The 24,176-nt window shown below is 32.6% G+C and overlaps 2 protein-coding genes across 2 annotated transcripts; one reads left to right on the top strand and one right to left on the bottom strand.

Moving 5' to 3' along the window:
- Positions 1-2,113: 2,113 nt before the first annotated feature.
- LOC125818839 (G-type lectin S-receptor-like serine/threonine-protein kinase At5g35370) lies at positions 2,114-4,756 on the top strand. The gene has a single exon (XM_049498357.1). The coding sequence runs from the start codon at positions 2,114-2,116 to the stop codon at positions 4,754-4,756; it is 2,643 nt and encodes an 880-aa protein (XP_049354314.1).
- A 4,784-nt stretch (positions 4,757-9,540) lies between these two features.
- Positions 9,541-13,843, bottom strand: LOC125818714 (phosphatidylinositol 4-phosphate 5-kinase 1-like). Its single transcript, XM_049498226.1, has 8 exons — positions 12,691-13,843; positions 12,430-12,594; positions 12,151-12,316; positions 11,857-11,967; positions 11,542-11,735; positions 11,343-11,461; positions 11,145-11,217; positions 9,541-10,246 (listed from the first exon to the last, which is right to left on the bottom strand). The coding sequence occupies exons 1-8, from the start codon at positions 13,818-13,820 to the stop codon at positions 9,961-9,963; spliced, it is 2,244 nt and encodes a 747-aa protein (XP_049354183.1). The 5' UTR covers positions 13,821-13,843; the 3' UTR covers positions 9,541-9,960.
- Between the last annotated feature and the right edge of the window lie 10,333 nt (positions 13,844-24,176).

The following is a 24,176-nucleotide window of genomic DNA, read 5'->3' as shown; positions in this document are numbered from 1 at the left end:
TGAACCTATAATTTTAACAATTTTTAATGATAAGAATCTAAATGTCAAAACGATCAAATTTATATCTTAAATTTATCTTTTTATAATAATACGCTTATCATCGCAAAAATTTAAATACATCATAGCCCACATAGAAGTAGAAAAAAGTTCAAATTATAGGGAGCGCTTTCGCTCTTAAGCGTATTTGTATTGTTCAAATAAAATTGTAAATCATTGTATGTATTTAATAATACTGCTGTCCAAAGTCATTAATAAGAAAAAAGTTGGTAAATTAGATTAGGTTAGTTTTTAAAGTCATAAATATACTACAACTTGATCCTTCTAAAAAAAAAAAAAATTTTACTTAGTATATAAAAATTAAACTCATATTTGCTATTTAATTTTTAATTAGGCAAGATTAATTGTTAAAACAATTGGCATAATTGGGGTAGGTTTGAAGGTTGGTAACGTATTTAGCAGTATAAATACGTCATACGTATTCGTAACATTGACATCATCTAACACACAAAAAATATATATACTTTTTGTTTTCCACTCCATATCGAATACGTGTCACATTGAAATCGGAATATTAAATTTACGCATTATAAAGCTTATTTCTTATAAAGTGGAAAAATAGTTCAAAAATATTTTACGTTTTCAACCTCTTAATTTAAATTCTGGTTCAGCACTAATCATATCCTAGCTATTCATTTATTTCTCTAGTAGTAAAATAAATTTAAAAGGGTTCAATAAGAAGAGTAAGTACATGAAAAAAATATATTTAAAAATAGGTTACATTTTTTGGATATTTTTTTCTTTAAAAACGAATAAAGTATATTTAAATACTTATTATATAAAACAGGTAAAGTTTACTGGTTGTAATGATGGTGTAATATACAATAATGACAATAATGTATCTTATTGTTAAAATCATTGTTATAAAACTAAGAATAATAAATTCAAAATGCATAATAAAATAAATAAGAAATTGCAACTGCTTATACAAAGATGTTTTCCTAAAATCATTTTCATTTTTTATATTCTAGAATGTACGACTATAATTTGATTATTTTAATACTATCACCAAGAATATATAGGATCATAGAGGTCCCTCCATCATTAATTAGACTAATCACCCGTGAATAAACAATTTATTATGCAGTTTTGGTATAAAATTAGTAACTTTAATCAAGATCACATCAATTTTTTTTCTAAATATATACATATAATAAGCTACAAATTCAATAGCATAAATAAACTAGGAATTTATAGCCACATAAAAAATCGTCAAATCTCATAAACTTAAAATCCAATTTTGTCCGTAGGAAAACATTTCATCGCATATAATCAATAGTGTTACTCAATATAAATTTGAATTAGCCCTATAATAAATTGCATATATTCCGTAGTAATTTCTTAAATGATACGTATATTAGATAAATAAAAACGAACAAAGAAAGTATTAAATATGTACAATACTATACTAGCTAATAAACTATGAATTCAATCGCAAAACTGAGTGCCAAGTTGTGATGGGAGTGAAGAGTCATCAGAATTCGAAACTCGTAAACTTTAAATGTTAGATTTGTCTCTAACTAATAAGGAGTACTTAATCTCACGATACTTTATACAAATTTAAATTAGTCGATCGATAAATAAAAAAGATTATTATAGTTTGAATATAATATGCGCCGCCCTCAACTTGCATATTGTGTACAGTAAGTCAACAAGCACAAATATTCTGAAAAAAAAAAGTAGTAAATATTTAACTAAAAGAAGTGTCTCCATCTTCAACAACTATCTGTTTACTATCAATGTCATAATAATGGTGAACAAATCAACACAAAGAAAAAGAGTCCTTTTTCTTTCAATTTCAATTATAGAAATTATAGCCATACCATTGAAGAAGTAAGCCTTGCTACCAAGATCAACTGAGATTCAGCTTTTTGTTGCTCTGATTCGTTTGCTGTTCTCCTTTTTCAAGTAGGTAAAGTAGGTTGACTCGCTACTTTACCTACTGTGTATAAGGAGACGGAACAGAGTAAGAAATGCAAATTAGTATGGTCTGCAAAAAGATTCTTGATTTCAAGAACTGATTTTTTTTTTTCAAGTTTTCATTGTTGTTAAGAGCATGGGATCATCTTTCTTGTTATTCATTGTTACCCTTTTGTTATCTTGTTTTCTTGTACACTCTGGTCCTCTTTCTCTTCAACCATTAACTCCAAATTTCACTGCTTCAAATTTCAAGTTCATTGATACTTCTGGATCATTCTTGTCATCACCAAATGGAACTTTTAAAGCAGCAATTACAAACACAAAATCTCAAGAAAGATCCTATTACTTTGTCATTGTTCACTCGGAATCACATGTAGTTGTTTGGTCAGCAAATCGCGATATGCCTGTATCTGATTCAGGTGAGTTGCACCTTTCTGTTGATGGCCTTGCTCTTTTTGATGATTCAGGTGACACCGTTTGGTCAGCGAAGCGTAGTAGTACTAGTAGTTCTGTTGCTTCAATGCAGCTTCTTGAATCAGGAAACTTGGTGTTGGTTGATGCTTTTAATAATAGTGTGTGGGAAAGTTTTGATTCTCCAACAGATACAATCGTTGTAGGCCAACGATTGCCTGTTGGGAAATCGTTGGTTAGTTCAGTGAACGAAGATGAAATTGCTAAAGGCGATTATAAACTTGTGGTTGTAGAGAATGATGCAATGTTACAATGGAATGGAATGACTTATTGGAAGTTAACTATGGAACCTAAGGCTTTTACTGATGCATATACTCTGGTGGAGTATATGATGATCAGTAACAATGGGTTGTTCCTTGTAGGGGCGAATGGGACGGAGAGAGTGATTCAGGTTATTTTGGATGAGGTGAAAGATCCTGACTTTAGGATTGCGAAATTGGGAGAGAATGGACAGTTCAGTGTCAAACGATTTAGTAACGGAAATTGGATATCTGAATTCGATAGTCCTATTGATAGTTGTCGTGTTGCTTTCACTTGCAAGAAGCTTGGAGTTTGTGATGAGGGGAGATGTTCTTGCCCACCGGGATTTCGTGTTAGTTCTGAGGTGAATGGTAGTTGTGCTCCAGTTGATAGAAATTTGGTAATGCCAGTTTCTTGTAATGCATCTTTGAATAAGAATGTAACTGAATTGGGAAATCGTGTTTCGTACTTGAGGCTAGAGAATGGTATGGACTATTTTGCTAATGATTTTATCGAACCTGTGAAGCGTGGTGTTAATGTATCTGCTTGTCAAGATCTTTGTTCTAAGAAGTGTTCTTGCTTGAGTGTTTTTCATGATCAGTCGTCGGGGTCATGTTATATGATTGAAAATTTTCTTGGTTCGATTTTGAGGGGCTCGGATTCTGGTAACGGAAGAGGTAGATTGGGATACGTTAAGGTCATTTCTGAACCGTCATCATTTGATCCAAATGACAACTCAAGTGACAAGAGGTCAAGATTACCCGTCGTTGCTTTGGTTTTACTTCCTTCTTCTGGGCTTTTCCTGATCATTGTGATGATGGCTGGGATTATGTGGTTGATGAGAAGAAAAAGATTGATGCAGATTTCAGGGAAAGAGTTTGGACGGACGGATTCTTCTTCGTTTGCTGAGCTTGATAACATTTCCATACTGGGGTTGCCTGTGAAATTTGATCATGAGGAGATTCGGGTAGCCACGGAGTGTTTTAGAAATCAAATTGGTACTGGTGGATTTGGAACAGTATATAAAGGTACACTTTCTGATGGAGCTGTTGTTGCTGTCAAGAAGATGAATGCTCTTGGGGCTCACGGAAATAGGGAGTTTTGCACTGAGATCGCGATTATTGGGAGAGTTCACCATGTTAATTTGGTCAGTTTGAAAGGATTTTGTGCACATAGGGGAGAAAGATTTCTGGTGTATGAATATATGAATCGAGGCTCATTGGATCGGACCCTTTTTGGACACGGACCTGGCTTAGATTGGCATACCAGATATGAAATCGCGCTTGGAACAGCACGTGGGCTTGCTTACCTGCATGGTGGTTGTGAGCAGAAGATCATACATTGTGATGTAAAGCCAGAGAACATACTCCTCCATGACAACCTGCAAGTAAAAATATCAGATTTCGGGCTTTCCAAGCTTCTTAATTCTGAGCAGTCTAGTTGGTTTACCACGATGAGAGGAACTCGAGGCTACTTAGCTCCCGAATGGCTGACTAGCTCAGCCATAACGGAGAAATCAGATGTCTACAGCTACGGAATGGTGCTACTAGAAATAGTACGAGGGAAGAAAAACTCCTCTTTCCAACCACCAAATGACACTACTTCTCAAAGCGAAAGTAGTGAAAGGAATAGGCTTTCTCCATCGTCTGTTGCCTCAGCAAATCAGACAATCTACTTCCCATTATTCGCGTTGGAAATGCATGAACAGAAAAAGTACCTGGAGCTTGTGGATCCTCGTGTTCTGGGGAGTGTCAAAAGTGAGGAAGTCGAGAAGCTAGTATGTGTGGCTTTGTGTTGTTTGCATGAAGAGCCAACTCTGAGACCAACAATGGCCAATGTTGTTGGCATGTTAGAAGGTGTGTTGCCTTTGGCTACACCACAGGTTCAATCACTCAATTTTCTACGATTTTATGGTCGTAGATTCACTGAAGCATCGATGATCAATGGGGATCAAGAGGTTAATGTGTTTGAGTTACATCAACAAAACAGGAACCTTAGCAGTACTACTAGTAGCTCTTACAATTCCTTCTCTTATATGTCTTCACAGCAAGTCTCAGGTCCAAGATAGCACTAGTAAATCAAATGTTGCTCGAGCACTCCAAAAATGCATAGCTTTGGGAAGATCCGACACACTTTTGACAGTATTTTTTAAGAGTCCGAAAATCTGCTTTTTAGTTCAATTTGTTAGTTATATTACTGTTTGAAAACTTTAGTTGTAATATGATGTTTGTACCTCTTCTGTGAGGCAGTAGAAAGAGTATAAATATAAGTTGTAATTTATTCAATTTCTTGTACATCATATCTATATATATATATTTATAAAGGAGGATATGAAAACGCTGATGTGGCATACTTCTTTGATCAGGATTTTGAATTATCTTTTTTCTTTGAATTTTCGAAATTTTCTCTTTATTTTAGGATTTAAAATATTACGTTAAATAAATGATGAGCTATTTAATTATTCCTTCAATTAATTATAGTAATTATAGAAAATTGGTTGGTTCCGTAATTTTTCTTTCTTTAATTAGACTATCATTTAATTAATTATTAATCAACTTTATTATTCAAGTTTTTTCACCTTTTTAATATTCCCATATTTAGGATTATGCAGTAGTTATGGAATTTAAAAGGTAATTTTCATTACAAATTAATAAATGCAAAATGTGAAAAGTCATTATTATATTTAATGACATTTACCATATGAGTTATTATGCTTTGTAGTTACATCATATTTGTACATATAAATCTAAGAAACACTGCAGAGAAACTCAGTTAACATTGGATTATGGTGATATTTCACTGGCCATTTTTAAAGGTGATATTATTTATTTTCTTTTATATGAATTGATGGTAAGAAACTATCTTCTTTTATTTATGCATTTTTCAAAAGGAATTTTTTAAAAGACATGAGTGTTTATGAAATGTGAACCCTAAACTATGATTTTATATTTTGTAGGAGGAAGTGTTACTTGGAGTCTCAAATCTATTTATTTTTTTATATGAATTGATTGTAAGAATATCTATTTGCTTTTATTTATGCATTTTTCAGAAGAAATTTATTAAAAGACATGATATATATGAAAATATCATGTTGCATACCTCTTTGGCCAGGATCTCTAATTATCTTTTTCCTCAGATTTTTGGGAATTTTCTCTTATAATAGGATTTAAATAGTACATTAAAATTAATGGTGATTTATTCATATTATTCCTCACTAATGAGGGAGTTGAACGCGATTTAATTCTTAACCTGAAATAGAAAGCTAAAATCCTGAAAAGTGAACATATGGTCATTATTACCATTGATATCTCTTCTCCTAAAAATTATTTTACTTTCCTTTTATTGTTAACGTTTTTGTTAGAGTTTTTTTTAAAAAAAAGTTCACATTTTTGTTAGAAAATGTAGCAATTAATGCAGTAATTATAGAAAATTAATGGTGATCTATTTATATTATTCCTCACTATTTATCTTTTCTACTAAAATTCTTTTACTTTCTTTGTATTGCTTGCGTTGTTTCTTAAATAAGGAAATGTATAGTAATTATGGGATTTAAAAGTTAAGTTTCATTGCTAATTAATAAATACTAAAATGTGAAAAGTCACTAAATTTAATGTCATTTACCATCCAAATTAGAGTTAACATCTTAAAAGGTCATTGAACTATGAGAAATTATCTAGCAAAGTCATGAACTTTGTTTTGTATCAATAAAATCACTCAATTTTCAAACAAATTAGATCTGCATCGACATCTTGTTCAAAGATAATGAATTACCCAGATTTTTGCTAACTTTCTTGGCATCTTTATTTTCGTACTTTGTTGTTTCTTATTATTATTATTATTATATATATGTAGTGGCTGATCCTAATTACTCAGGAAACTAATTGATGCCAAGCATCCTGTGTATTATGGGATCTGATTTACCGTTCCTTTCTGGTTTCATAGAGTTGAGATTAAAGTTCCTTTCGAAATTAATAGATTTTATAATTTTATTTATTTGTGGAGGTCATAATTATAATTATATGACATAAAAAATAATTTAATTTGTCATCTAAAATTTGTTTTGATGAAAAATGTACATTGGTAATTTTTAAAGATAAAAATCCTAAGTTGAGTGATTTTATTGATATACAACAAAGTTCAGTGACTTTATTAGATAATTTTCTATAATTCAGTGACTTTTTAAGATATTAACTCTCCAAATTACTATGCTTTGTAGTTACATCATATATGAGCATTTAAATATAAGAAACATTTCAAATGATAGAGAAGATCAGTACAACGTAGGATGATAGTGACATTGTGTAGGCTATTTTTAAAGGTAAGATTATCTATTTACTTTTATATCAAGTGATGATAAGAATATTTAACTTCTTTTCTATATGCATTTTTCAAAAAGGAAGTTTCAAAAGACACAAGTGTGTACGACAAGTGAATCCTGAATTATGATTTTATATTTTGCAAGAGGAAGTATTACTGGGAGTCTGAGGGTGATGGCGATATTATGCAGGCTATTTTTAAAGGTGAGATTATCTATTTTCTTTTATATCAATTGATGAAAAGAATATCTAACTTCTTTTCTATATGCATTTTTCAGAAAGAAGTTATAAAAGACATGAGTGATTACGATGATTTTATATTTTGTAGGAAGAAGTGATCCTTGGAGTCTGAACCTAAAAGACTCATTTTGAAAGCCAAAAGAAGTGATAATATCATTTTTCTTTTCTATATACATTTATTAAAAGAAAAATGTGAACTATAAACTATGATTTTATATTTTTGTAGGAACAAATGTAAATTGAGGTTCGAAGTTTGAAGGAAACATTTTAGAAACCAATAAACAAGAAAAGATTGCTCAAAAATTCACATAGAAAAAGAGGTTGATCGTTAATTATTTTATGAAGTGTTAATTCTTTTAATTATGCATTTATCTTTTATCTTTTGTAAATGCTAGAGAAAAAAGGAAGTAAAAAGAGAACAACACATCAAAGAGAGTTTGCTTCAATATTTTTTATGTATAATTTCATAGGGCACAATGGATATGATCATAATGAGAAAATTGAATGGGAATTTCGTCGCATTTCATCGAAAAATTTGAATAAATTATTGTTATTTTTAAAATGAAAAATAATTTATGAAAATTGGAGTTATAAATAATACAAATTTTACTCCTTTTGACTTTCTATCAATAATTTATAGGGAAAACACATTTTTGTTGGTCAAATGTATTTTTCGAAGTTGAACTCTAAAAAAATATAATCAAATACCTCCTTAGTAATTTATGATTGAATAGGCATGAGATTGAGATGTGAATTTCTTATGTTTCTTTGATTTTTATTTTTTATTTTTTATTTTTCAAGTTTAAACAACCACATATATTTTACGATCTCGCGAAGCACGAGTTAATTCACTAGTTATACTATAAGTGGAAAGCTCTTAACCTCAAAGTTGAATTACCATTTTATCCTTATACTAAATAAAAAAATGTTATATTCATATTCTTTGATTATTTTATTTTTTAAAAATATTGAGCAGTAAGTAAACTTTTTTTTTTACTATTAATGAATTGAGAATATTTGAACAGTTATGAAAATTAAATAATCTAAACGTTAAAGAAAATGGAGAGACAAGCGTTAGTTAATGAGAGCAATTAGGTAGAGATTTAAGTTGCACATTAACCAAAATATAGTAGCATTACCTTTTCATTGCTAGAATCTTAAAAGCTGTAGATTTCAGTACATTGAATCCCATAGCTAATAGTATATGTTATTTTCAATGATAAATACGTGAAAAGAAGCTAATTAATCATTTAAAGTGAAAGTATTATATAAAGTCAAGAATAGTTTTCATTTTCCTTAAGTCCCCATCTCCATTTTTATGGACTCTAAAGAGGAGTCAATCAAAGTCAAAGTTAGAGGCTATTAAAATACGCTATGAACGTTGGTAATTGTTGATACTCCTATCAAATGAATGATGATTGACAGAGCATCTTCATAATTTATTTTTTCCAGTAAACACAAAAAATTAAAGAAAAACTAGAGTATTAAATGATCTACCTTCAAGGTATATATTTTATAAAGGATAAATGATCTTCCTAATTATAGTTGACTGAATTTAAAAATTAAGTTACAAAGAATGATAGTCTTTGTACATCATGATTTAAATTTTATTTTTTTTGTTAAAGTAGATATTTATAATTTTATGATGATTGCTAATTTTGAGAAAAATAAAATGCTTATTTGTTTACTACATAAATTGCTCTATGCAGTACAAAACATCTTCAAAGTAGAGCAAGAAATAAATAAATAAATAATGGTATTTGCAATTAGTTTTTGGATTTTGGATCTTAGAATCAAAACCCCATATAGGATACTTATCATTTTTAAGAACATGTAATTTGTATTTTCTATTTTATAACACATTATAGAACTTTAAAATATTGTTCATACACGATCTTTACAAAAATATTTTTATTTATATGGCCACACGCGCATCGCACATATCCAAAGACTAGTATTATATAAATTTAAGAGCAATTCTTTCATCTTTTAGTTACAGAAAAGTTGTTGGTTTTCGTAGGGGGTGTTTAGATGCCTATGAGTATGAATCACTCGTAAAGTTGTTCGGACTCTTCAAAAATGAAGCATTCAACATGAGATGTCATAAGTTCACCTTCCATTATACTTTAGCATCATTCATACCCTTCTAACGTAAGGTGATTCAAAATCACCATGTTCATGTTGGAACTCCATTAATGTCAAAGGCATATATGTATAATAAATAGCCATAAACACAACAAATGATAGATAACACATTTCTTCAACTTCCCTTAATATAAGTCATTGCTAACACAAATTAAACAAGGAAACTAAGCATTAAATTTCGTCGTGGAACACAGTAACTACAAATACTACCAAAAAAGATTTCCTTTACTGTACATTTGATCAAAATCTTCATGTTCACTCAACTCAACTAGAGAGTGACCAAAAGGAAGGTAAAAGAGAAAAAAAAATAAAAAATGATATACATAACTTACCTAGCTTGATCATCCTTGACATATATAGCAAGGGAGGGAAAGGGGATAAAATAAAATTGGGCATCATCAACTTCATCAGACCATTCATTCACACTTTACCAATGGCCAAGATCTCCACAAAAACCAGTCATCATATAATCAGCAAACAAGGGCGTTAACCGATTCAACTAATTCCAGTCTCTTCTTGTATCTCACTTGCCCGTCTCCATAAGCTTATCTACATGCTCTTTCCATGATCCTTACCCTTCGTCTACTTTAAAGATTCTACTTATAAAATCTCGAAATCTTTTAGAGTAGAGCTTTGGATCAACAGCAGATATTGAAGTGGGATCCACCTGAAATGACTTGTATGCATGTTCTAGTCTTTTGCTGATATCATAATCTTGAAGAATGTCAATGATGCCCAGGCAAAGGATAGCATTATTAGCCTCACAGCCACCCTGTTCAGAAGTTGACTCAATTCCACTCCTTGTCACACACATCGCCCTTGCAGGCACATTTGCAGCTGAACTTATAGGAGAATTCCTGAGACATCACAAGAGCCATGTTGAAATTCTTAACATTCTTGCAATTTTCGAAAGAGGTTTTATTCGCATTGGTTACTTCAAGGTTGAAAAATAATGAATTCATAGGACATGATAAAAGCCACATGCAAGGTGTTGATCAAGGTTAGAAGATTAACTACACGGTGGGATATAGAAATCAAACAACAATTTATTAACTTCACAACTGCACTAATAAAAGTAGAAAGTTTATGCGGAAGCTACACAAGCAGCAGCTTATATTCAAAGAGTGATCAATAGAGGTTCCAAACTGAGCAGTCTTTGCTATCATAACCAAGACCTTATGATAGGTATAACTTTTTTTTTCTAAGGAGAGGTTATTTTTATAACAAAATCATAAGCATCCACAGTTCAGCGGTTAAGGAACAAATGTCAATCTTAATGGTTCTTTAATTGTTCAAGGATCTTAAATAGGTGCACTATGATGAACAAATGTCTTTTTAGTACCAACATTTCACTTGTTGGATTCTGGTACTACAACCAAAAGTATGTTTGCATGTGCAAGTAAGAGAAGTAGATGAATGACTACAACAGTGACCCAAAAAGAGACCACTTGAACATATCTGTGTACCAAGCACATAGCGAGAATGGAGGCAAATTAAATAAAATTCCACATTGCTGAGGTAGGTCTCTGTAAGAATATTTCATATTTGTTCCTTAATGCTGGTCAAGCATGAAGAGAAGAATTAGAAACTACAGCTGAACACTTTTTGAAAATGAAGTGCTTTTTGGTATCAGAAGAGGACATGCCTACCCAGTGTTCAGATTTCCATACTATAGAATTTCTTATATTGATTGGAAAAAATTGAGATAACGCCTTTAAAGTTGGGGAACCAAAGAAGAAAGCATACAGGGCATACCTTTTGTCAATGATATGTCCCTTATCAGGACTTTCTGCATCACATAAGCAATAATCTTGAGCATCAGCTTTGCCTATCAGTATATAAGTGAGTATTCTCAGGAGTTGTGCGACCAAGTTGCACATAAAGTATATTATGAAGCAGAAAAAAGATGTAATAATTGCAATCTGGATGTAGAAAAGTTTGCAGAATTGTTACCAGAAGGTGACAAATTCATCTCGCCATTGTTACTATAATTGCAGATATGAACACCAATCAAAAGACTGTAATCCATGATATTCTCAGCTTCCAGAAACTGACAATCTATATCAATTTGTCTGAGAACCACAAGAATAAAGTCAGATGCTATAAATATAAAGACAACAACAAAAGAAAATTGGACAAAGGTATTTATCACCTTATAAGCTCTTTATACCAAGATTGTCGCAATTGAAATACAAAGTTGAGATCGAGGTCTTTAAGAGTAGTAGTCTCATCGGCCTCTCCTCCTGGCTTATCAGTTGTACGGCCATAAGAGGATCCCTTTAAATCAAAGCGCTTATGGATCACACGTTCAGAGTAGAACAGGTTCCCCATAACAACAAAACGTGTCTGGTTTATACATTGAATAAGTGAATGTAAGAACTCCAAGGAAATGACTGCATGAGGAACTATACTTGATCTTCTTCAGAAATCCAGATATTGTATAGCATTAAAGAGATTTCAAACATACCTTTTGACATCCAACCATTTTAACACAATGTACACCAAAAAACTTTGTCACCAAGGAGCTTCGGTACTGACGAACATGCCGATAATAACTTTGAAGCATTCTAATGAACACCTGAGTAACATGGAAAATCAGTAAAAGCAATCCTATTTTCTCAACCATCAATGTGTTGCTAAAGAGTAAAGCAAGAGTGTAAGTGATATATCGAATAGCGCGCCTCATTCAAATAACTAACAGCTGTATCTCTTCATTCCTACCCTAAAAGGAAAAGGTATTGAGCTGCTCGGAGTCACTGACCTTAACTTCAGACTTTTTCAAAGTTTTGATGATAAATCGGTCATCTTGAGTAAGATAGAAGTTGCTGCCACTTTTCCCAGCGGAAGATAGTTCCCTAAGTGCATCACTTCCACAGATAGCTAGCATGTACTCAGCTGGATCTATTCCAAACAACTCCCTAAGACTCCTAACAGCATAAACGAAAAGGAGACAACAATTAATTAGCTAAACAATAACGACAATTCAATCTGTTCCACTAAAAGGTAGAAAAGGCAGGATCCGGGATTCCACTAAACATACTTGAAAACTACGGGACAGTAGTCCTTCCATTTGAAGTCCACAACCTGATGGGGTGGTGTGAGTTTGGAACCCTCAGGTGGAAACCTTGTCCAGAACTTCTCATTAGGATCGAAATCCCCATTCTTTGGTTCTCGGGTAATTGAGGCGTGCTTCTGAGTAGAATACCTGCATATATATGAATACATAACCACCTACATAAGGTTCTTAAAATGCAAAAAACATGAACTAAATGCTGAAGAGAGCAATAAGAGGCAGCATTACCTAATACCTAGCTGAAGACTAACCACCAAATCATAATTCTTATGTCCCTTGGTTATTGGTTGCCCCGGCTTCTTCATTTCCACAACTTCAGAGTGGCAAGGACTCTTCCGAAAATCCCCACTTTCATCTCCTTCAGAACTCTCACTCTCTTCATCATCATCATCATCCTCATCCTCCTCATCATCATTCCTAGGAACAAACATAGAAGAAGCCTCCCTATTGTCAACTATGTCACAAGTAATATCTCCTGCTTCACCATCAGATTCCCATATACAAATCCTCGGTAAATTAACATTCCTTTCACGCACATTCATCGTCACAGAAGATCTCCTTAGAGCCTGACCACCATTACCACCACCAGTACTAAATTCTTGTTTGGATGAATTACTATCACCCCATGAACCACTAGTATAACAAGTCCTACCATCAGGCCAACTAAAAACACCATTTCCTTTAGGCATCCCATTATCCCAATCCCCTTCATATCTTTTGCCATTTGCCCAAATCAAAACCCCTTTACCAAACATAACCCCTTTTCTCCATTCTCCAATATACTCATTCCCATTTCCCCAAACATACCTCCCTTCCCCTTCTTGCAAATTCCACTTCCAAGAACCAACATACAAATCCCCATTAGCATATAACTTCTCCCCAAACCCATGTTTCCGATCTGCTGCCCACCAACCCCGATACGTATCCCCATCAGCTCCGATAAACGTCCCATATCCATCCATTCTCCCATCCTTAAAATCCCCTTCATAAGTCGCCCCCGAAGGCCACGAAAACTTCCCTTTACCACTCGCCTTCCCTCTTCTCCACTCACCTTCATACATACACCCATCAGACCATAAATACTTCCCATTACCATGCGGCACTTTTCCCAAAAATGTCCCAGTATATAGATCTCCGTTCGGCAGCTGCCGGAGCTCAGCCATATCATCATTCGTCGGCGTAATGCGACGTGACCCAGCTTGTAATCTTGACCGATTAGCTGATGTACACAACGGAGGGATAATTATCACGTCCCCATCTTCTTCCGGACTAGTTTTCTTCGTCATAGTAGTAGCAACAGCAACAGCAACAACAACAGTAGCAGCAGCAACACAAGGTTTCTTGACAGTTTCACGCATTTCCTTCTTCCTTTTTCAGCTCAACTCAAGCAGTACTGTGCTCGCCGGAGATAGTCGGTACCGACGACATTGCCGGGGCCGGAGACTTTTTTAATGATTTTTTTTTTCTCTCTCTTTCTTACTTTTGCTTTTTTGAAATTTTTTTGGTGGTATTGTTGAGCACTCAGTACGTTTAACAGCTTTTTTAGAATTTTGTTGTCTGAAATATCTTTTGTTTTTATTTTTGTTTTATTTGCTTTTTATTAAGTTTTCTATATGTAACTAAAATAAAATATTACTCAAATTATCGTAGAAAAATTATTTTCAAAAGACTCTCAATTCAAGGGTCATAGAAGTTAAGATTATTTCTCATATCTGAATTGCATAGTATGTGTGTCTTTTCGATGAATCTTCATATCTCATTAGCGTCTATATCTATTCGGTGACTTCTTAGATGTATGACAATTAATAAGGAAAGTAATACACATCATGAAAAAAAAACATTAACAGTAAAATAATGTGATAATTAAAACACAATAAACAATATATTATAACAAAAAACAGAGTAACTTTTGTGGATGTGTATTTACTTCTTCAAATTTTAAGGCTCCTTGGTGAAATTTCGGCTCCGTCATTAATTACAACGCTAATTAAAAGATGAGAAACTACGAAAAGTTGAAAATAAAATAAGTTATTTTTTCCCCTAGATTATTAATTAATGAAGAAGGATTATATCTTTATGAGTGTAAAATAATCAAAAACTCCTAATTAATTTTTTTTAAGAAATGCGTAGAAGAAATAACAATGACAAACAAACTCAACGTAGTTTCACAAGTAGACCTTATGGGGTAGAAATTTTGTTTCTAACTTAACGCTCTTCATTTATTCAAACTTGAAATCGATAATGTAAGCGAGTTTATAGAAGCAGAGTTAACATGTAGGGTGTGTTTGGTACGAAGGAAAATGTTTTCCATGGAAAATGTTTTCCTAGAAAATGTTTTCCTGGGAAACAAGTTGATTTTTGACTTATTTTCTCATGTTTGGTTGGTGAGTAGAAAATATTTTCTGGAAAAGATTTTTAGTGTTTGATTTATGAATGATTTTTTTTTTTGAGAAATATCTTTTATTTTTACTAGGGTAGAAAATAATTTTTGAAATTGAAAATATTTTTTAAAAACAAACTTAAATTTTTTTGGGGGTGGGGTGGGGTGGGTGGGTGGGGTGGTAGGGGGTGGGTTGAGGTTAGGGGTGAAAAATTGAATTTTTGAAGTTGAAAATATTTTTTAAAAAAAACTTAATTTTTTTTTTGGGGAAAGGGGCTGGTAGGGGGTGGGTGGGGGGGTCGAGGGTAGCGGTGAAAAAATGAAATTTTGAAATTGAAAATATTTTTTAAAACCAAACTTAAATTTTTTTATTTTTTTTGGGGGGGGGGGGGGGCTGGTAGGGCGTGGGTGCGTGAGGGGTCGAGGGTAGGGGTGAAAAAATGAAATTTTGAAATTGAAAATATTTTTAAAAACAAACTTAATTTTTTTTTATTGGGGGGTGGGGGGCTGGTAGAGGGGCTGGGTAGGAGGTGGGTGGGGGGGTCAAGGGTAGGGTGAAAAAATGAAATTTTGAAGTTGAAAATATTTTTTAAAACCAAACTTAAATTTATTTATTTTTTTGGGGGGCCGGGGGCAGGGGGGCTGGTAGGCATGGGTGGGTGGGGGGTCGAGGGTAGGGGTGAAAAAATGAAATTTTGAAATTGAAAATATTTTTAAAAACAAACTTAATTTTTTTTTTTGGGGGTGGGGGGTTGGATAGGATGTGCGTGGGGGGGTCAAGGGTAGGGTGAAAAAATGAAATTTTGAAGTTGAAAATATTTTTTAAAAACAAACTTAATTTTTTTTTTTTTGGGGTGGGGGGCTGGGTAAGAGGTGTGGGGGGGGGGGTCAAGGGTAGCGTGAAAAAATGAAATTTTGAAGTTGAAAATAGTTTTTAAAAACAAACTTAAATTATTATTTTTTTTGGGGGGGGGGGAGGGTGGTAGGGGTGGGTGGGGGGTTGGGTAGGAGGTGCGTGAGGGGGGGGTCAAGGTAGGGTGAAAAAAATGAAATTTTGAAATTGAAAAGCCGGGGAGGGGATCGGGATGAAAAAATAAAATTGAAGTTGAAAATATTTTTTAAAAACAATAAAAAAAAATTGATAGAGGGGGGGGGGGGGGGCGAGGGTAGTGGGTGGGGGTAAAAAATAAAAAACTTGAAATTAGAAATATCTTTTAAAAATAATTTTTAATATTTTTTGGGAGGGGGTGGATAAAAAAATTGAATTTAAAAAACAAGTTTTAAATTTTTTTTTTTTTTTTGGGGAGGGGGGGGATGGGTTTGGTTGGGGGGCTGGTTTGAAGGTAGGGACAAAATAAATTGATTTTTTCAACAATTTTTTTTTTAATTGGAAGTTGGAAGAAAATTTTGAAAAATGTTTTCCTTAAGTTTTGAAGAGAAGTCATTTTCCTTAAATTTGAGGAAAACGAGTTGATTTGAAAAACATTTTCCAAAACATTTAACCCAACCAAACATGAAAAAATTGGAAAACATTTTCCAGAAAATGTTTTCCCTCATATCAAACACACCCGTAAAACAGAAACACGACACATAATCTAAAGGGATGGACTAGGGAGTATAAGAAACATTAAAATAAATAAAAAGAATAAACAAATAAATAACTTTTACATATTAAATAACACGTAATTAATTTTAATAAATAAATAAAAACGACGACTTCATCAGAATGTAGGAGTGGGAGTGGGTGTGTAGGAGAATTAACGACGTGCACCCATTTCTCATGATTTTGTTTCTTATTAAAAAAACATAAATCTTTTAATAATTTATTTTGCTAGATTTGATCCCCATTTTTTTATTTTTAGGAAAACAGACAAATTATCGTAAAAAATTGGACGTGTATTAGCAAATTTGCATTATTAATTTATGTGTCATATCGATTATTTGATATCAATTACTTTTTACTAGCATACACATAATTAGGTGTTGGTAAGTTATGTGTATCCGAACTTAAAAAATGAGTAGATAAATTATGATTAGGTGGTCTTAATATTTTACTTTGTATCTCAAATCTATATTTAGAGTTCGTTTGGATTGGCTTAAAAGTTGATCAAACATACTTTTAAGTCAGTTTTAGACTTCTGAAAGTGTGATAAATATAAAAAATAATTTAAAATAAGTTACAAAGTGTTTGGCAAGGTAAAAAAATGACTTAAAATAAGTCAGAAATCAAAAGTAGGTTTCCCCCTACTTTTTATTTTATGACTTAAAAGTCATCTCAATTTGACTTTTTATTTTTAATTAAAAACTATTTTTTTTAAGTCAATCCAAACGGGCTCTTACTTCTATGATTCTTGATAAATGATGTAAGATAATATTGAATGATGTTCCTTGTTTGGTTAATTGATTTTGTTTTATAAATTGTTAAATCTCAAGTGACCATGCTTCCTTATTAAAGCTACATATAAAAAATATATATATATATTATTTTGTCTAAAATTGAACATAATTAGAGAAGATTCTTTCTCCCCTTGTTATTATAGATCTCCACTATTAAATATTATAATGACAATTTCACCATGAAATATCTCATAATTTGATAAATACTTGGTCACACTCAGAATTAACATTAAATCATACTACAAATTAATCTTATTAGCTAAAATTAAAGTAAGTAGCACATATTGTTTAACCAGTGTTAAATTATAATGATGTATATAGAAGACGTACATTCTATATTTTATTGATATGATATAAATATTAATATAATTTTTTTAATTAAACGAAAAAAATCTAATTAGTTATATTATATTAGAGTTGTAGTGTGGTAATTGAGCTTCATATATATTGAATTATTTGGGTACAAAATTACAATTATACTAGGCAAAATACACATATTTTTAATTATGTACTAATACAATTATTATTTTAGTTTAATAGATATACAAGATGAAAAAGGTTGTTTAGGAATTTCGTCGTTTGGTAGGCCACATTAAAATAAATAATTCATATATTATGTATGGTATTATTTAGTACTATATTTGGTAGGAATTTGGGCCTATCTATAACTAATCCATGAATTAGTTATACCTCCTACATGGTATTATAGGGTGTATTACTAATACCTTCCATTTGGAGGTATTAGTAATGGGATATAATACCATGAGATAAGTCTATGTAAAGACAAAAATATCCCTCAAATCATTTTAATTATTTTATTTATTTTCTTGATTTTATGTTTTATATTTGTACTAGTAAATTTATTTAAATAAATTAGCTTACAAATTATTTAGAGAAAGTTGTTTGTTACTACATAAATCCAATACAAATTAATACAATATTTGAAATGTGAGTTGCTTAACATTAACTAATTAAAAGGGCAATATTTGTGTGGTTTCTAATTATTTGTATTTGAACAATTTATAAAATTGCATACATGTTAAAACTACAACTTGCAATTTTTATGTGTAAATGTAGATGATTTATTTAGTTTTACATTGTTTACGTCTTTTCAATTTTAAAAGTTGATAGTTTATCTTTTTTTTTTAATTGAAAATTGACATTTTGTAAGTAGTCAATTTACTAAGATGACAATTATTTATCCTCAAATAATTTAAGTGAAAAAAAGTCAAACATGACAACAAAATTGTTCTTCTCATAGCTAGTTAGAAGGCCATAAAAAAATAATATTGTCCGACAATTATTTACCTTAACCTAATTACATAATAATTTAAGGGTATAATTGGAAATGAGTTTTTTTATAAAGTTTTAACCCAATTCAAAAATGGGGTTGGAACCAATGAACCAAATACTTGATAAAAATAAACTCTGCATTACTAATCACTACACTATTCATCCCTGCATTACTAATCTCAACATTAATAATCCATGCATTATTCATTTTTGTACCAAACGACCCCAAGTGTCATAGAAAAATGAGGGTCTTTTACTTAACCCAATAAAGTATGGATAAAGGGATTTTGATTTTCCTTTATTCTTTGTAGATTGGTTCATTTTTAGAAATTATTTTTTCTTTGGAAGAATGTACTAGTACGAAATAAAAATATTTTTTTACTCCTTTCGTTCATTCTTGTAACATTCGGCAATGTGAAATAATTGAAGAGGCTTAGAATTGAAATTTTTCATTTTTGGAAAGAATTTTAAAAATCTGGAAATTTGGCTAAGTATGGGAAAAAGTGAGTTTTTGGCCAACTTTGAACAGTTATAACTCCTAGCTCAGGATGATTTGAGTGTATTTCCAGTTATTTTTGCGAAGCTCGTGGAATGATCTTTCCAACGCCACCGAGCTTGCTCGATTCCGAGTTCGTATGAGGGAGTTATGCCCTTTGGAAATTGGGCAGTTGGCAGGGAAGTCCGTCCGGAAATTTGTAAGGGCATTTTGGTCTTTTCCCTAGCCTTTTCTTTTGGATATATATGAGTGTGTTAGACTGATTTTGATAAGTTTTTCTCATTTTTAAAGAGTGAAAGTAAGGGTTTGAGAGTGAAGAGGAGAAGAAGAGGAAAAAGAGAAGGTCAAGCAAGGCTTCGTAGAGATCGTCGTGGATATCGTCGGGGGTGATCCCTATTAAGGTATGTGAGTCCATAGTGTTGGGTTGGTTCTTTCCCCCACACGCCAAGCTCGTTTTATTTATGAGAAAAAGATTGGTTGTGTTGTTGAAGTTGTTGGTGGCGGTATTAATGTTGTTGAAGTTCTTGTTGATTTGAGACATGATTTGGTTGTGTTTTTGAGTTGAATCTCTAGTATGTTGAGTGATTTTATGATCCTTAGTGTTTGGGGTTGAAACCATTGGAGGTAATGGAGGTTTAGAGTTGGAAAAATGAAGGAGAAAAGTCAAGTTTTCGGGGAAAAGGGTTGGGGCGTCGCGCCAGCCAGCGCCCCCCAAAAGGGACTCTGAGGTCCAGCCCTTGGGGCGTCGCCCCTACCAGAGCCCCTACCAGACCCTTCTGACCTTTGAGGTCTGGCGCTCCGCGCCTCTCAGAGCGCCAAGTCTTCCCATTCCTTCCCCACTTTCTCATGCATGTTCCTAGGTGTTGTACCTATGTTCCCTAGTTGTTTCCAACACCCCAAGGTATGTTTAAACGTCAAGAACTCGTCCATAACATGTGATCAAACACCTTGAATCCATAATCAAATTCAAGGAGAGTTAGTTTCCAAGTCAAGTGAAGTTAGAAGTCAAGTGAAGTTAGAGCCAAGCTTAGAAGTTAAGAAGTAAGTCAAACAAGTCTCTAAAGTTTTTCAAAAGTCTTTAATGAACGTTTTAACTTCATTTTAAGGCTCAAGTTTCCAGTCAAGCAAAGAGTATAGAGTTTCAAGTCAAGCAAAGAGTATCGAGTTTCAAGTTAAGTCAAGAGTTTAAAATTGAGTTCATTTCTCAAAAGTTATAAGGGAACTAAGTATTCCCTAAGAGTTTATAAATGTTTTTACACATTTGAGCAAGAAAGGGAACATCGATCAATCCCAAAAGAGCCTTTGGGCTAAGCATTGAGTAATTATCTCAAACTAAAGAAAGAGGTTGTTTTAAAAGTAAAGCTAAGGTTTGAAGTTCTTTTCTTTAAAGAAGTATATGGGGACTATGTATTCCCAAAGAAGTTTATAAATGTTTTCACATTTAAACAAGCTTTGGAAACTGAGATTTCCAAAGAGCCTTCAGGCTAGTTTTTCAGAAAAAGAGTTATCGCTTTCTAAATGAAGCAAAAGAGGAAACTGAGATTTCCAAGATAGCCTTTGAGCTAAGTTTTTGAGTAATTATCTCAAATCAGCAGGAAGAAATATGTTTTAAAAACATAAGAGCCAGTACATTTTTTTGGGAGTAGTATCGAGCACCGAGTTGGGGGAGCGTTCAAGGAACCCACATCCCCCATAGAACCATGTTTGCCACCATGGGTAGAAAAAGATCATACTTTTTAGATGAATCCTTTTCCAGATAGACTAGTGGATCCATTAGGCAGTTCAGGTCTTATACCTTTGGCTGGGTATAGGATGCTCTGGCAGCGTGAGGTCAATCGATATATCATTACTATAGCTCTTATGTGATGGTTGTCGGTTAGAGAAACTCCCACAGCAGTTATTGAATTTTCATACACAGAAAGTATTGTATTTTTATATATATCAGTTCATTTGTATTTCTATATACATCTCAGGCTTATTGTATCTTTGTATACACACATAGTTTATAACAGGTTTTAAACAACTTTTCTTTATATTGCACTTGTTTTAAATTGCATTATATTGAAATGAGTCAGTCAGGTTGAGTTGAGTTGAGCCAAGTAAGTTATTCAATTTCTTCCAGATTTCCTTCTAGCCTATGTTGTTTAGCTTTCCATCTTGCATACTCGTACATTCAATGTACTGATGCCAGTTGCCCTGCATCTTATGACGATTCAGACGCAAGTACCCAGGATCAGCATCCGGCACGCCGTTGATCCAGTTGAGCATTCCAGAGTCAGTAGTGAGCCTCTTTGCATTTCAGAGGACTGTTATTTTGTGTTTCTAGTTTTGTTTTGTTAGGATGTTGCGGGGTCTGTCCCAACATCCATCTCAGTATTATAGAGGCTTCATAGACAGTCAGTCAGTTAGTATTGAGTCTCTCATTTATGTATATATGTAAATATTCTATTTTGAGACTTGAGTTGCCTTTTTGGCCAGATTTTTTTATAAGTTAAGTTGTTTTATGCCCTTGCATTGCATGGAGTTATTCAGTTGAGTTAGGTTTCCGCTGAGTTAAGAAGCCAGGCCAAGGGTTCGCTTGGGGCCAACAATGGTCTTCAAGTGCCAGCCACGTCCAGGGTGTAGGCTCGGGGCGTGACAATTCTTTTGTCCACTTTACTAAAAATAAATATTTATATTTATTTGTCTAATTTTAAAAAATATAAAATAATTTATCGCTTGGTTTCTAAGTTATTCTTATTATTAACTGTAGCTATTTCTTAATGTATTTTTCAAAATATAAATTTATTATATTCAAAGAGAGATATAATAAATTTATTAAACTATTAATTAGTTTTAAAGTATATATCAAGTCAAATATAAAGAAGTAAAAATAAACAAACAGGGTACTCTTTTTTTGTTAGACTCTTGATATAATATTTCAGATTGTTATGAAAAAAGAAAGAGATAAATTTGTATCTTTTTACACAAATAGCTTGGAATAACCGAGTCCCTTCATTTCATGTCGTGATTCAATTAATTATACAAGAGTAAATGCTTATTTTAATCTACCATAGTTAAGTGATTTAATAAAATAAATATATATTTACGAATCAAATTTAAATAAAAGAAGTTTAAGGTAGTACATCTATATATTGAATGTTTATTGATTTGATATAAAAATTTAATGTAAATAATCTTTTAATCATAAATCGAGATAAAAATATGAATAGATTAAAGTCAAGTACACTTTTGAGGTGTATTTTTTAATTATTATTTTTATATCTTTTTAGTGTCTAGTGTGATTTTTTTGTTGTATATTATAAGATTTGATAGGATTTTCTTGATTATTTTGGTTCATTTTTTTTCCTTCATTGTTTCAAATCTAACAAATTGAACTATTAGTTATAGTTATAGTTAAGTATAAATGTCCAAACTTAAAGGACCATGTTTGATGACCTAGAAAATGTGTATAGGGAGTTTTTTTTCTTGGGAGATGTTTGGAGTTTTAGCAATGTACTCATGGCGTATATTAGAGCAATTACAGACATGTCTACGAAGGAGTCAATACTCGAATAAGAACGGTGGGAGGTGATTTCGAACACTTTTTAATCGTGATGGAATTGCATTAGAGATATTATCATGTTCATTTTTGCTTGGTGGTAAATGATTTGGCACGACATTATCCAAGTGGATGTGTTGTAGTTTATGCTATTTGCAAATGACATAATATTAATTGACAAAATGTGAAATATGAAGACAAGCCTTAAAGTCTAAAGATTTCAGGTTAAGTAGGAATAAAACATAGTACATAAAGTGCAACTTCAATGATGTACCACATAAGGTAGATGTGGAAGTGAATATCGATGAACAAGTCATATCCAAGAGAAAAAAATCTCAAGTATTTCGAGTCCATGAATAAGGAGACATGAAAATCAATGATGATGTTGCACACCGTATTAGAGCAGTGTGTGTGAAATAAAGGCTTACAGCCGAGGGTATGTGCGATAAAAATGTGTAGCCAAGTTTTAATAAGTTCTACAAAGTGATGCTTAGACCAACATTGTTACATGGGCCATAGTGTTGTCCAGTCAAGAACGTCTATGTTATGCTTAGGTGGATGTCTGAGCATATTAAAAGATATATTATTAGTAACAAAGTTATTCGGAGAAATATGAAAGTAACGTTTGTGGTGGACAAGATGAAGAAAGCGAGGTTGAAATGGTTCGAATATGTAAAGAAGAGGTGTGTGTATGCGCTAGTAAGAAGGTGTGTGAGATGTTTGCTATAATTGGAGTTAAAGAGAAGTAGAGGTAATATGAGAACCGTAAGGGAGGGAGGGAGGGAGGGGAGGGGAAGGGACTAGGGAGAGAGGTGATTAGAGAGAAAATAACACATTTTCAATTTATTGAGGACATGACCCTAAATAGAAAAATATGAAGGTCAATGATTAATGTAAAAGGATAGTATATATCCAGGTATTATCGCATCAACTTGTGAGAGTGGTAGGAGGTTAGCCTCTTCTCCACTTCTCCTTATACGTAGTATTATCAGTAATCACATAGCATTCTTTCTTCATTGTTTATCACTATATGTTACTCCCTCCGTCCCATTTTATGTGGCAACATTTCCTTTTTGGTCAGTCCCAAAAAGAATGTCACATTTCCTTATATGGAAAGTATTTAAAGGTATAATTCTTTTTTTATCCTTGTTGGTCCCACTTAATCTTAAAATAATACTCTAATACATTTATGAGGAGAGAGAAATTGAGTCTACTTTTTAAAAGGGCAATTTGGTAAACATTTCAAAGTCTTCATTTATTTCTTAAACTCCGTGCCCGGTCAAATGTTGCCACATAAAATGGGACGGAGGGAGTACTTCATTTGCACATGTTATCTTATCGTCTTATATCCTTGCACCCTACTAATTTTTTGTTTTTTTTGAGTTGAATGTCTGTCAGAAACAACCCTCTCTCGAAAAATAAAATCATAGAGATAGTAAGGTCTCCATACATCCTACTCTACCTAAATTCACTAGTGTAATTACATCGACTATTTAAACTCAAAAGGATCAAAATTGTTTATTGTATACTCAAGGGACTATTTTGAACTTACCCTCAAAACAATAGACCATTTTTGTCACTTCCTCAATTTTCTTAAACCTCCAAAC

Source organism: Solanum verrucosum, unplaced genomic scaffold (assembly GCF_900185275.1).
Source record: "Solanum verrucosum unplaced genomic scaffold, falcon-dt-bn FXZP01000252.1, whole genome shotgun sequence".
Lineage (NCBI taxonomy): Eukaryota > Viridiplantae > Streptophyta > Magnoliopsida > Solanales > Solanaceae > Solanum > Solanum verrucosum.
This window is presented reverse-complemented; position numbering and strand designations above follow the sequence as displayed.